General features: G+C 32.0%; 1 protein-coding gene across 1 annotated transcript; it reads right to left on the bottom strand.

Moving 5' to 3' along the window:
• Positions 1–1,983: 1,983 nt before the first annotated feature.
• Positions 1,984–3,717, bottom strand: LOC104814717 (protein DETOXIFICATION 51). Its single transcript, XM_010542890.1, has 2 exons — positions 2,437–3,717; positions 1,984–2,126 (listed from the first exon to the last, which is right to left on the bottom strand). The coding sequence occupies exons 1-2, from the start codon at positions 3,572–3,574 to the stop codon at positions 1,984–1,986; spliced, it is 1,281 nt and encodes a 426-aa protein (XP_010541192.1). The 5' UTR covers positions 3,575–3,717.
• Between the last annotated feature and the right edge of the window lie 11,636 nt (positions 3,718–15,353).

Here is a 15,353-nt window from a genome sequence, read left to right as displayed (position 1 = left end):
TCTCTCTCCCCCCCCTCTCTCTCTCTCTCTCTCTCTCTCTCTCTCTCTCTCTCTCTCTCTCTCTCTCTCTCTCTCTCTCTCCCCCACATATATGTTATCTATTAGGGGTACTAGTAGTGACGAGTTTGTTTACATGCATTTGTGTCGACCCTTTTCGTTTCATGATCCATAAATTGGCTTTTCAAATTATTTCACGGAAGAATCCATTCATCGCCATTGTTCCTCTTCACGGTGAGAAGTAAATGCAATAAGGTAGACGTAACTTGTCAATAAATGACGCATTCTCTTTAATTAGTTATATATATATAATGCAAAATCAAATCAAATGGTATGTAATTGTATTAAAACCAAAAAATGATTTGTTATACAACATTGAAACTAAAAAAAACCGAATTCAAATTGAAAGAATTACCTGAAAAGATAAAGAAAATGACTTTTTTTTAAGAAAACAAATATTTTTACATAAAAATTTAAATTAATAGTCTAATGTAAAAAATATATTTTTCTCTAAAAACGGAGAATATGTTTCCGAGAGATGTTAACCCTAATTTCATTAGAAAAAGGGTAAGTTTAATCATCGATAGCCAATTCATGACACAAGAGACTTCGAGTAATTAAGAAATTTATTTCGGCAGAGAGAAAAATAAGTCATTTAATGGCCATTTAATGTGATTATTTATAAGTTGAGAATTTCCATGATAGTGTTGCGTGCGAATTACCAATGTACGGTTGGTGGTCAGAAGTTATACGAAGACGGTAAAGTACAGAAAGCATTACGCATGGCAGCTGTACGGTTGGAGTAACTTTTATTATTATTATTTATAATTAATATTTTTAATGATCCTTGGAATTCTATTTTCAATTTCCAATGATTTGTAAGATAACGTTTTTAGGAGAGAGGATATACTTGCTTCCGAATTATTGGATTACAAATTCTAAACAATTGAGAACATTCGTATTTAAATAAATATATAATGTAAAAGAAAACCAACTGGACATATAGAAATTATCATGTTCTGTACATTTATATATCAAATCTCTCAAAATAAATAAATATTAAATAACTCAGAATTAAAAAGGTATAAATCTACAAAAAAAAAAAACTCAAAAATAGTATAAGAGGGACCATAACCACCGAAATGCAGAATTTTATGGATAAAAAATCCGATAGAAATTGGAAGTGAGAGAACAAAAATGAGCAATGGTCCTTGGGGGGGACTTGTGTATGTATGTATGTATGTATATATGCAAGCCATGATGTTATGGGGAAGGAAATAAACATGCAGAACCAATGATGAAGAGAGGGAATATATAGATATATTATCTTCAAAGGTATTTTGCATGGATATGAAAAACGGTGACGTAGCACGCGGAGGGGGGGGGATCAAGATTCAAAAGCATTCAAAAGCTGTCTGAATCTTTGAGACACAAAGCCTTTTGTCTCCGTTAGGGTTACCACTTTGGTAAAATGACCATTTTACCACTTCCATAATTTCATTGCACACAATACATTTCTTCAAAGGTTTCCACAGAGAACCAATCTCATAGATTCAATATATTTGTGTGTCGATAGAGACAAAATGGTCCATATAATATATATATATATATACAGCTACCTTAGCTGTGAAACGATTTTGATATCTCTTATGTCTTTTCGTATATGTAATTTTTATAAAATATCTGACGCCAAATGAGATATATATATTAGGCTATCGGGTGATAGTGATCGTCATTCTTATCAGAATTTCTTTAAACAAAACATCACAAGTTTTTCTTAATTGGTAGCCATTTTTCATAGAATACACACCTTGAATATTTAAGCGTCAAAGGGGATTTAATTTTTTTTAAGTACAAAAGATATGTAGAGAACTATAAAACAAAAAAAAGGGAAGTAAATAATTGAAATTAACAAAACTTCTCCTTTTATATGAAAAAAAATATGGTGGAGTTAGAATAATAATATATTAAATAATAATTAATAATTTAATAAAGCACGGTGATGCGAATCAACGGCTCAGCCTCGTCGCTCTCACCATCGTCCACCGCAGCCCCCGCGACGCCCTCTACGTTCCCCAAGCACGTTAGCGCCTGCGCCTTCTTGGCCTCTTTGTCCCAGTTTCTGAAACCTAAAAAGTTTAAATCCAAAAATAATTTATCAAAACACAAAATGTCCAAAACTAAATACACGCATGTCTCTATATCTTACACTACACATCAATGTGTATTTATTACCTTTGAATTTTAATTTTTTTGTGATTAATACGTACACACATAAATAGGATTCATACATGCCCTTGACTTTCGATAAGAAATTGATGGCTGCATGTGTCAACAAAAAAAAAAAAAAAATACAAAGACACTCGTGCGTTCGGATCTATTTGTGTCACAAATCTTTCAACGGATCAATCGACGACTATCATCTCTCGAACTATCAACTATATATATATATGTATGTATGTATGGCTACCGAGGCGGCGAGTTTCGCGGTCTTGGGGCGGTTGGCTCCGAGTTCGTTTCCGACACGTGTCGAGACAGCGAAGCCGAGGGAGGACGGGAAGACGTAGAGCAACGAGGTTGTCTGGATCAGGACGCCCATTGCCGCGACGGTGGACCTGGGGTTCACAAGCAAGCCGCAGAGGACGATCATGATCTCGTACCACCACCACTCCAAACAGACGGAGACGCAGCTTGGTCCGGCCAGGCGGAGGAGAGGCTGCCAGCCGGAGAAGCAGTCGCGGGTCGTCGGGTCAGTCCACGTCGGCGCGTGGAGACCACTCACCCAGACGTAGACGACGAGGAAGAAGAGGACGAAGAGGTTGGAGACGGCGGAGGCGAGGGAGACGCCGGCGAGGCCGAGACGGAGGTAGGAGACGAGAAAGAAGTTCGCCGGCAAGTGGAAGACGGCGCCGGCGAGGGAAGCCAAGGTGACGGGGTGAACGATGCCTTGCGCGCGAAGGTAGATTCTGATCGGATGAAGGAAAGAATTCGTGAAGAGATCGGAAAGAGAGAAGAGGAGGTAAATCCGAGCTAATCTGGCGATGTCGGGATCTTGATGGAGATAAACAGAGATTTTTCCGACATTGAGCCAAAGAAGAGAGATGGGTAAGGAACAGATGAGCAAGAAGACGACAGTTCTGTGAAGGGTAATGGAGAGGAGCTTGAACCGATGAGCGCCAAAGGCTTGAGAGCAGAGAGGTTCCATGCCGAGAGCTAAACCGGAAAGAACAGAGTAACCGGTGATATTGGCGAAGGCGATGGCGAAAGAGCCGGCGGCCAGTTCGAGATCGCCGAGACGGCCGAGAAAGAGCATGGAGACGACGGAGCGAAGGTAGAGGACGAGAGCGGTGAAAGCGATGGGGAAGGCGAGGGTGAAGAGGGATTTAGCCTCTGTTAAGAGAGAGACAGAGACGTGGGAGGGAGATCCATGGCAATGCAGAGGATCGAGCTTGTCGGAACCTGGGTTTTTTTGGAAAGTTTTGACGGAGAAGAGATCGAGGAAGATGCGGGTTCGTGGGGATTCAGGTTGATTTTTGTCGGAAATGGACGAAACTTTGCCGGCGGTCGGATTGCACATCGTGATCAATCAAAGACACACCTGACACAGAGAATCTCTCTCCGGTGACCCTTTTTTTTTCTCCGGCGAAGTTTTTGTTTTCTTGTCTAATGCAAAGAAAACAGAGAAGAGGTTCTCTCGTGAAGGATTAGATTGAATGCTGCTTCTTCTCAACTCTGCTGTCTTAATAAAGGACTTGGCACTGCTGCTTTTTTTTTTTTTTCTAAAACAAAATTTGTCTCTTCTCTGAAAATCCATATTTATTTTTTTCTTATAATTTCATGAGATTGTATAACGAGGTATTGATATTACAATTTATCGATTTCACGTAGGAGATAAATAAAATAAAATAATTCATATCGGTATCTCTTATCTAAGTTGTCTAAATATTATTAATCGACGACTACATTCATATAAGACATGAATTTTACGGGTTTTTATTATAATAATTATTTTTTAAAAAATTGTCTCCATTTTATCTGAGCTCAAAACCTTGTATGATATAGAACTTGTGGATTTTAAAGAAACTAAATAAGACTCAACTCATGGAAATAGGATTCATGCCTTTTAAAAGTGTATATGGAATTTTAACCAAAAAAAAGTGTATATGGCATAATGTATGAGCAAGCGAGATAATATATTTATTATTTTATGAATAAGATAATATTAGGAAATATTGTTGGATACTATACATTATATTCAATAACGATACGCGAGCGCCTCAATTCTAGGCATACATATATATATATATATATATGTATATGTTGTTATTTGTCTTCGTATTAATGCTAATTGACTCTCTTAATCAAAGTTATAAATTATGGTTACAGTTAATGCAACCGTTATATCATGTTGTCGCGGTTTTTGGTAATTATTCTTTTAAGTTTTTAAGTTTTAACTCTAAATGTTCACAAATCAAGAATCCTTTTCATTCCTTTGAAAGACTAGTGAGTTAAGACTCGGACTATTAATGGTTTTCTTTGACTACACAATATGCCACACATTGAATAAATGCAGTTACTGTCTATCTTTCTGTTTTATATCAAACAAAATAATTCAAATATAAAATAACTGGATTCTACTAAATAATTCGAATTCAAATTAGGCTTTTTAGATAATATATTAATCAATAAAAATCGAAAGCAAATGGACCCGAATAAAATGTGGATCCAATTCAACTCCAATATCAAAATCAAAAGAGATCATTTTTCTGAAACCTAAAAAGTTTAAATCCAAAAATAATTTATCAAAACACAAAATGTCCAAAACTAAATACACGCATGTCTCTATATCTTACACTACACATCAATGTGTATTTATTACCTTTGAATTTTAATTTTTTTGTGATTAATACGTACACACATAAATAGGATTCATACATGCCCTTGACTTTCGATAAGAAATTGATGGCTGCATGTGTCAACAAAAAAAAAAAAAAATACAAAGACACTCGTGCGTTCGGATCTATTTGTGTCACAAATCTTTCAACGGATCAATCGACGACTATCATATATAGAACTATCAACTATATATATATATGTATGTATGTATGTATATGTATATAACGTGGACGGTCGATAATATTTACGTGAAATTTTCAAAAGGTTTCGGGTTTGTGGGAGTCCACGAGAAGTCCACGTCAGACGCATAGAGAGGGCCTCGGCCAACCTTTGCTATTCAAACTCGCTTTTGCCACATCTAAAAGTGCATTTTTTTTCTTCTAATAACTTGTTTCTGTTCACAAAAATAAATTTCTATTATATTCGCATAAGATATATGATCACTATGAAATATATATATAATTTATGGGCGGATCTATTCATATATAAGTGGGGGCATTTGCCCCCATTCACATTTTAAAAAATATATATATATATTACTTATAATTTGATTAAATTGTAACAATGCCCCCATTAAAATTTAAGTAGTGTCCCCTCTATTTTTTTAAACCTAAATCTTTTTTTTTTTCAATTTTTTTTCTACCAATCTCACATTCTCCATTTTTTATTTTTTTTCCAACTCCAAATTAATTCTGTTTAATCTTTTATCAAATAAAAAAAATTATAAGTTCAATAATAAACAAATCCAAATAACTAAAACCAACAAAAATATGTAAGTATTCTGAAATTTATTTTAAATAAATTTTTTATGTTTTTATTCATTTGTTTTTATTAATAAATTTGTTTTTATATAAATCTCACAATTGATTTAATAAAAAAACAATTGATAGATTTTAAAAAAAAATATAATATCAAAAAATTAATGATCTATTTAATAAGATAAATTCAAAATTGTTCACTTATATAACAGTTTTGAATCCAGTTAAAACAATTTGTACAATCGAATTGATGATCAACTTTTAAATGATTTTATAGTTTGTTTTATATAAAAAAATAAACAGTTATAAATAAAGTTGTTATCGATGGATTTTAAAAAATGAAAGAAATAGAATTTAATAGTAAAACAAAAAATGTTATTGTGATGATATATATATATATATATTTATAAATGATGATATATTTTTATTAACTTCTTATATTATATATAATATTTTTAATTGTTGCCCCCATTGAAAAAAATTCTGGATCCGCGCCACTGTATATATATATATATATATACACTATTCGGCCTCGGCGACAAAAATATGTACGCAGTTCACTGTCATCCTTATCATTTTTTGGTAGGGATTCTCTCTCTCTCTCTCTCTCTATATATATATATATATGTGTGTGTGGGTGTGGGTGTGGAAGATAACATTCCACCAACTATTAGATCAAAGAATTAATGTATAAGAGCGTAGGCATTTAGTACGAAATGGTGGAGGATGCGATTCCCTTTTCATGTTTATGTATGTGATGCAGTTTATGTCATTTTCAACATCAAATCATGCGGCCAAAAAAGATATTTTGAACGTTTGGTTTACATGAGAATAAATTGGTGCCTCAAATGAAATAATGAAAGTGGAACAAACCATACACCGTATCTCTATATATTGCCATAATAATAAATAAATAAATAATATAGCTGAAAATTACAGTGTTCTATACATAATTTAAAACAACATAAATCATAATAGAGACACCGCTCTTTTTGTATAGTTTATATATATATATATGGGGTTGGTTGAATAAATGTGTGTATGTATGTATGTATGTATATATGCAAGCCATGATGTTATGGGGAAGGAAATAAACATGCAGAACCAATGATGAAGAGAGGGAATATATAGATATATTATCTTCAAAGGTATTTTGCATGGATATGAAAAACGGTGACGTAGCACGCGGATGTTCACATAACAAACGCCAAAAAAGGCTTTCGACTCGAGAATGCGTCTAATAAATCACAGCTGGAAATTTCAAATATATTTATTTATTTCCAATCGTGACAAAAAAAAGAATTTTGAATATTTAAAAAAAAACGAAAAAGAGAAAGAGAATACGTAAATGGAGGGAGGGAGGCCCCAAAATCCTTTGGCTTCCCCTTTCAAGAACCGAAGGGAAGAAAGGAGACATGTGCCCTCTCTCCCATGCATGCATCCTCTCCTATCAATTATTATTTTTTCATTCAACTATTATAATGTAAATTTAATATTTTTTTATCAATAATAAGAATAATTCAAATAGGGAGTTTATATTTTTTTCATTTTTAATTTATTATAAATACAATTATTGAATAATAAACTCAAACCTGAATAGAAAACACAATAATATACGAATTCTAATATGATATAAATTCTGTACAGTATTTCAATATTATTAAATAGTCGTGCATTCAAAGACAATTATTGCCATTAGAATACTTGGGATATATAGTATTGTTGGTATCTGAATTTTTCAACGTTAGTTCCAAAGAAATCGAGCATATATTTAGCTATAAGCTACAAAACGTTATCCATTTGAATTATAAAGATATGGACGTTTAGTTAAAAAAGGAAGAAGATTTTCCGTATATGCTTGTTCCAACTTTCACATATGTACTATCCGTATATACAGCATGGTATTGATAACATAGACGAGAGGTATTCGTGCAGTGGTTAAAGGGTACATGATTTTCTAAAAGGTCATAAATTCAATTTCACTCTCGCGCGAACCTTTCACTCTTTCGATGAGATTCCACTATTGCATTTAGTAAATAGTTATCTATACTCGATATAAATTACATATTGTTTTTTTTCTAATGGTGAGAACCCGTCTTCGGATCCCATTCGACCATGCAGATCGGACAACATTTCGGACAACAAACTTTCTGATCCCTACGCAATAACCGACAAACCACGTTGAACAGATAAATCAGGCGAATATGATCGACTCAGAGAAAATTCAGACGTCAAACGAAATCAATCCACGCGGAGCAGGTAAATTACATATTGTTTCTCAATTATATCATAGAATTTTAAATTTAACCGTGTCAAAAGCTTGAAAATGCAAAATAAATTTGGAATTTTACTTAAACAAATGTAATATAAAAGCTCATTATAATATCGGGAAGATTGGAGAGGCAAAATGAGAACCGATCATTTTACATTACTCTCTCTCTCTTTCTCTCTCTCACTTTCGTCCTTCTGACAGCTGAAGACTGTTAACTGACAAGTGACTTGTGTCAGTTTCTTGGGACCACACCCAAAGTCGAAAGCTGTGTGTTTCTATTACGGGGACTTTGTACGGTGCCGTTTTGGCCCCTTATGGACCCTACTGACGTGTCACTCTCTCCGGTTCTTAGCCGTCGGATCCGCCTGTTTATCTCATCGGACGGCTGACGTCGCCGTCACATCCCAGCCCCGTATGTGAACCACCCGTTCCCCGTTGGGTCCTCACGGGATAAAGCCAACGCACACTTATCTCTCGCCACAGTGCTTTGGTACCTAATAAAAAATCGGTGAGTTTTGGGTTTATGTATCTATCAGTGAAGTTATTTTTTTTATTTTCTTTTTTTGGGCTCACTTATATTACCGTTTTTGCTATGTCCAAGTGGTTATTCACCGGACTTCATTACAGAAGAAAAAAAAAACAATATAAATGACAAGAACCAAATAAATTTAGGATTATGGCCATGTTATTGTTGTTGTATAAATGGCTAGAAAATCCACTCTCAAAGAGAAAAATGACACTTTAAATAAATCAATATTCACTTTTCAAAGCATCTATTTTTCCTCTCTCTACATATACCTCTCTTTTTTTCCCTACGAAATTAAAATTAAATCAAAGCCATTAATTAGGCTGATTTCAAGTGTGATGGCAGGCATGCATGCATGCATCTCAATATTTCATCATAAGATTCGTTAATTAGTCACTAGAAATGAATGGTTTACCTATTAATCACTTTCTTTACCGTTTATTTACAAGTAAAATGAATAATCCACTTGAGATTAAGCATTCATATGGATTTTTTCCGGTTTTCTAGGGATGCAACTTGGATTGAAGTCAGATGAATTTTCGAATTATAAAAAATAAAATGAATAATAATATACGTCAAGGCACGATTTATAATGGTTTATTTAGTTTTATTAAGAATCATCTACTAAACAATAATGACAGAAAATAACGTAGATTTTAGCAACAACTAGGCCACATAAGATACAAAAAGAAAGCAGGATTATTGCTTTCATAATCGTGATTTGACGATCCATCCAATGGAACATGCACTAGTTGATATCTTTCTTATACTTCTTTCGGTCTTGTGGGATATGAGCTGTGTACACACAAAAGTACGACTCAACGGGTTCGTAAATTGAGTAGTGAAGCCTCTTGCATACATTTTTCTCTTAAAATAAAGTATTTTTATTTGTTTTATTCCGATGAAAAAAAAAGAGGAAAGGGAAAGTCCCTGTTCGTGGATACGAGTGGAAATCTTGTCTAAGGGTTTCCGTAAAAGAGCACGGAATTGGAAGAATATTTTGGACACAGAATCTCGGGTTTGCGAAAGAAGTCAAATATGTTAAAACTATATAAGAAATGTCCCATCATAACCTTTTTTTTATATTTATAACAGAGATCTTGAATGTAAATGGACAGTGTCTTCAAATAACTTTAGCAAGTTGGGGAACCCTAAACGTTAGGCGTTCGAAAGTTCTCCATCAACGCATGAATAACCGATTAGTTAATTATCTTATCTGACGGCATATATATATATATTATATATATATTCGTGCATATATATATATGTATTTTTTTTTTATTAACTGTAAATTTCATATATGCAAAAATATAGATATAATCGTGCCTAACTCGTGAATGAACCAGACAGAAAATAAAAGAAGAAGGAAGTTACAACGAGACAAAATAAACAACAAGTCAATTAAATCAGAGTATTTCAAAATAACGGAACTACAAGGATGGCAACGAGTCTTCAAGATGTGTGTATCTCCCGTCGTCTTTAAAGTTAGCAAGCCTACGAGTCGAGATAAAAATCTCTTTCGTGATAACTGGAGCCAATCATGATGTGTTGTCGTGCAAGCTGGTATTGCACGACAATACATATATGATTGCTTGCTATAATGACTTCAATAAAAACTGAGAATTTTGAATATTGAATGCCAAATCGGCTAGATATGAACGTATATATATATATATATGCGGCTTAGATGTGAAAGTATACGCATAGAAATTAATAAAGTATGTACGTAGTGGATCCTTTTCGATCTCCACAACGTATGCATGTGCTCAGTAGACTCTTAGTTTTAATAGATAACATTAAAAAAACCCGTCTCAATATTGTCATTTATAGCGACTTTATACAAACATATGGAGCATTCGGCAGATTTAAATATCTATAGGAATAATCTCCATGCAATATAATGCTAAATTCTCTTCGAGTAGTCCATGCATATATATGTATATAATATTAGATATGGATTTATGACTAGGCCTTGGTACCATTTTATTGGCGAGATTACGAACAGATTTTTCCAATTCCGGGAAAGGCAGACATATTAGAAGGGAATAAATGACAATGTAGTATATATTTTTTATATATATATATTATACAGATGCACACACTGACACGTATGATTCCATAAATAGAAGCAATCGAGGAGCTACAAATGGTGCCCCACCAGCTCTCTCTCTCTTTTATTTATTTATTTATTTATTTATTTGAATCCGTTAATAATTGTGATTAGGACCGCACATGGTCCTATTATTCTGTTAAGAATGCTGCTGATCAAAATCTTTCTACGACACGTGACCTTATATTCACACGTGTCATTTCTTTACGTCTCACGATGAACATTTACTATAAATTAGTTTTTTGTTTCTTTTTTTCTTTTTACCATAAATTAGTTATATATTTATATAATGTTTTTTTATAAATATATATATATATATATTTATGTCGGTTTGGTAAATATTTAATATTTAGATTAGAAATAGTACTATATCATTCATATTAAAATTTATTCCTATATATAAATATTAAATATTTATTCCTATATTATTTATTTTTTATAATTCTCAATACGGAATATAATTGAACTAAACTATATTTTGATGTCTCTCTAATGGATTCTACGTATATATATGTGTTGAATTTGATATTTCGTGAACCATATTTCATTCATGCCAACAATATATATATATATATATATGTATAATATTTTTAAACAAATTTCTAAAAAAATATATTTTTAAACAAAAAATCAATGAAATAGATATAGGATGAAGAAAATGAAACCGAGTGATGCGACTTTGGTTAGTGTTTGGGAAAAAAAAAGGATGAATCATATTTAACATTTCATTAAAAAGAAAAGCGATGAATAACCCTAATTAATCAGTTAATTAAAAGCCACAAAGTTTGACCCTTTAATTAAGGTTACTCTGTATCATTAGACCGATTAAGTGCACTTATGATTCAGTAACCATTCGTTGGGCCCCACGTAGAAATCCATTAACATTAATCACACTTTTAAGACAAAAAAAAAGAAAGAGTGATATTTAAAATTGGAGTTAGTTTTAGTTTCATTCCGAGGTTTTAGTGGGAATCTATGTGGTCTCCCTTCCACCAGCAAACCAAACAGTTCATTTTTTAACAGTGTAATTTCGTTTAGACCAGGACGGTTAAATATACTGAATATATAATTATTATTCATGTAAATGTGAAATTTTATATATTAACTAAACTACAAAGTATAATTTATAAATTTAGAGTAAACACTAAAAACTCACGTGTCGTATTCTTTTGGATATTAGTTAATTGTGATGTATATTTGAGTTCATACTATGTTATTGTGGTAAGCTAATACAAAATTACGTATGAACAACCAATATATTTGAATCGAATCCCAACAATTAATTAATTATTATTATTGCAACTTGCTTAATGGGTCGAATATTTTTTTTCATAATTATTTATGTTTCATACGGATTAAATTTTATTGTATATATCACACGTTAGTGCATGCATTCTCTGCCTTATTGTTAAAGCACGCATTAACAAGTAAGCCGTATACAACAAAAAAAAAGAGCTTATGATACATACAAATCCAGAATGATACATAAAAAAATTGGGATATTTTTAGAAATACTACGTGGCACCAATTCTGCATGCGAGAGCTTGACCTAGTACTTATTTTTTTTTAAACTATGGAGAACCCGTGACTACCTACCCTACAAACAGAGACGAACTGGTCATCACCCGCGCCTAACAGTCTCTATGGACCTCAGTCCGCCGGACCTGGCCACCAGACGCGTCTAACACTCGGGTTGTAGTTGGACTTAGGCGTCTGCAGGTCAAACCCTACGCCCACGCGCACGAGCCTGCAACACACACGGAGGAGGTAAATCAGCCCATTATGATGGGCATGACAGGCGAGCAGGTCAAAAGCAAGGAAGAGCGATGAGATGATTCGAACCTTCCACCTCAGGGTGATGCACCATGCTCCCTTACCACCTGACCTGACCCCGAAGGGCATTGACCTAGTCGTTATTGCAATATTCAATTTTAAAAAGATAATGTAGCATGTTATTGAAATGATAAACCGGGGTTTAATGATGAGAGTTGGATTTGGACCAGATTTGGGGGGTCTCTGTAATCGTTGCACACGCTCTATATATGCTTTTGAATTACAAGATTCTCCAAATTATATACACATAAAAACACTTAATAATTGATTAAATTTATGCATTCAGTCTTTCTATTGAGAGATTTTTTAAAAACAATTTTCAAGATAATTGCCACCAATTTCCTTATTTTAATCGTTGAACAACTCTACAAAATTTGCATAGAAAATGCAATTATGATGTCGCAAAAACAGTTAGCGTGAGGCAATATAGTCAAAGATATGGCTTACTCTTCCATCTTGTTTAATTTCTCGTTAAATGGAAATTCCTAAGTGATAAAATAAAATAAAATGAACTGGTAACCGAGAGTTACTTGCATTTATAGTGTATATTGTACACACACACACACACCCCCATATATTATCGTAAATTTTGGCATATCATTACCATCAACATAACCTTTTATCATCGACCACAATCATTTGTAAAAATCTAATAAAAATTCAAATCCGATAATATGGATATTTGACGTATATAACGGCTATATAATTATTGAAAAATAAAATACGGAAATTAAATTAGAAAGAAGGAATAAAAGATAAAAGAACGGAAACACTTTTATTGCTACGAAAGAAATAAATAAGACAAAATATAATTGACACGATATATATTTTATTTTTAATTGATATTATGCCTTTAATTATTATCAATCATATCAAATCTCCATATTTTGTTTCTGTTTGAACAATAATTTTTATCAACGAAAAACTATGCACATTATCTGAAAAAGCTCGCATCTAATTGTTTAAATGAATAATATCCAAATATTTCGTATAAATAATGTTATAATATTTCTCTTATAGTTGGTTGATTCCCCCCTCCCCATTCCGGTGAAAACAGGCTTGGTTGGAGTTATATATACACGTGTATATTCTGCATATATTTTTTTATAATTGAGAAGTTTTTAACATAATTATATCTTTCAGAATACCGAAAAAAATATGGATAAATATTTCTCCTCACGCTTTGATTTAAATTCGAAATAAAAATATATTTTGTATATCCTTTTGCCATTAGTCCATCCAAACACTCGGATAATTCTGCGTCTTTTTATTGGATTGTTTGAGAAGAAATCCAAATTTATTGGGTTTTAATGCAAGTTGAAGGAAATGAAACAACAATATTATTGGAAAGGGACCACAAGAAATTTTCCATTTTATTTATTTATATATATAAAAATCGAGAGTTGACTTGAAAGGAAAAAAAAATGTTATCTTAAGGTACGACAGTGTTCAATGAAATTATTGCAAAGATCTCTAAAACTGTACGATCAGAATAATCTCAGATTTTAGTAATATGATCATCATGGCGAATCTAATTAATGCTCATCTATTTAATTAATTATTCTCCATATATGGTCAAACCAAAAGTCAGATAATAATAAAAACATTTAACAAAATACGATAATAAAAACAAAGATTGATTAAAAAAACAATTTTTTTTTTTGTCTTTACAAAGTGAACATGCATTTTTTATAACCATAATAATTGAGGCCCATTTAATAAATAACAACTCAGCTAATCAAGTAATGTTATATGGGCCTCGGCTGATAATGCATAGTGCAAGAAAGCCCATATATTATTTGGGCTTTATCTTACTCAAAGCCCATTAAATATACAGAACACAACCGACTAAATTTATAAAATTTTGATCTTCATTTTTTTTTTTGAATTCTGAAAACTTTAAAAACTCTATCCATTCAGTCCCTAAAAAAATAAAAACAATATAGATCTAGATGTAAAATAAAATAAAAAAACCGATCGATGTCCAAATAATTTAGGCATCTGTCTCCACCGTCATTTTTTAGGACGAATTTTGTTTTAACTTTTAAAAAGAAAATATCAAATTCATGAAAAAAAAAGAAAGAAAGGTATAACAAATTAATAATAAATCTCAAATTTCTATCGATATAAAATAACTGTAGTTATGCTCTACTTCACAAGGGTTTCCTTAAAATCTTCAGTGAAATCAGAAAGTATATAACTTTTCCATATAAAGATATTTTCTTCCATCTTATACAATTATTTATTTCCTTAATATTAGAATTTACATCTTATCCGATATATATATATATTTGACAAAAGCACAGTGTTTTTAATTTTGTCCATTTTAAAACTCAGATATTATGCTGAAATAATAATATATTCGGATACATCTCTGCCTACTTTTTAATTAAAGCATACCGAAATATAGTGCTATATTTATCAGCATATTGAAAGGAAAATATTCACACAGCAAAAATAAGTAACTGCGTAAATCCTCTTTATTAGGAAATATTGTGCAAAAATAAAATTACATCATGAAATAAAAAATTTCATTATCAAAAATATCTTTCATATATTATTTTGATTTCAACCTAAATCATGTTATCAAAATTACAGTCTCATCGTATGTTGATCATAATAATTATAACGTTAAATTTATGATGATCGCATTAATTAATCATTTTTACCATTTATATATCAAATTAATTATTTGATAAAATTATTATTAATTTAACATTATAATTAATATAATTATTATATGACTAAATTATAATTTTAATCATATATTAAAGAAATTAAAGTTAAAATAATATATATACATGTGTTTTGACTTTTTCCCGAATTGTCATTTCATACTGAAATTATCCAAAAATAGTTTTCGCATAAGGCTTTCGAATATTATCGGCTCCACCGAAATTCCGGGGAAAAAAAAACCCCGAAGTGAAAGAGGGTAGGGGCAGTTTCGTAGATATTTTAATA

The sequence above is a fragment of the Tarenaya hassleriana genome, unplaced genomic scaffold, assembly GCF_000463585.1.
Source record: "Tarenaya hassleriana unplaced genomic scaffold, ASM46358v1 Cleome21, whole genome shotgun sequence".
Lineage (NCBI taxonomy): Eukaryota > Viridiplantae > Streptophyta > Magnoliopsida > Brassicales > Cleomaceae > Tarenaya > Tarenaya hassleriana.
Note: the sequence above shows the minus strand (reverse complement) of the source record. Positions and strands in the feature narration are given on the sequence as shown.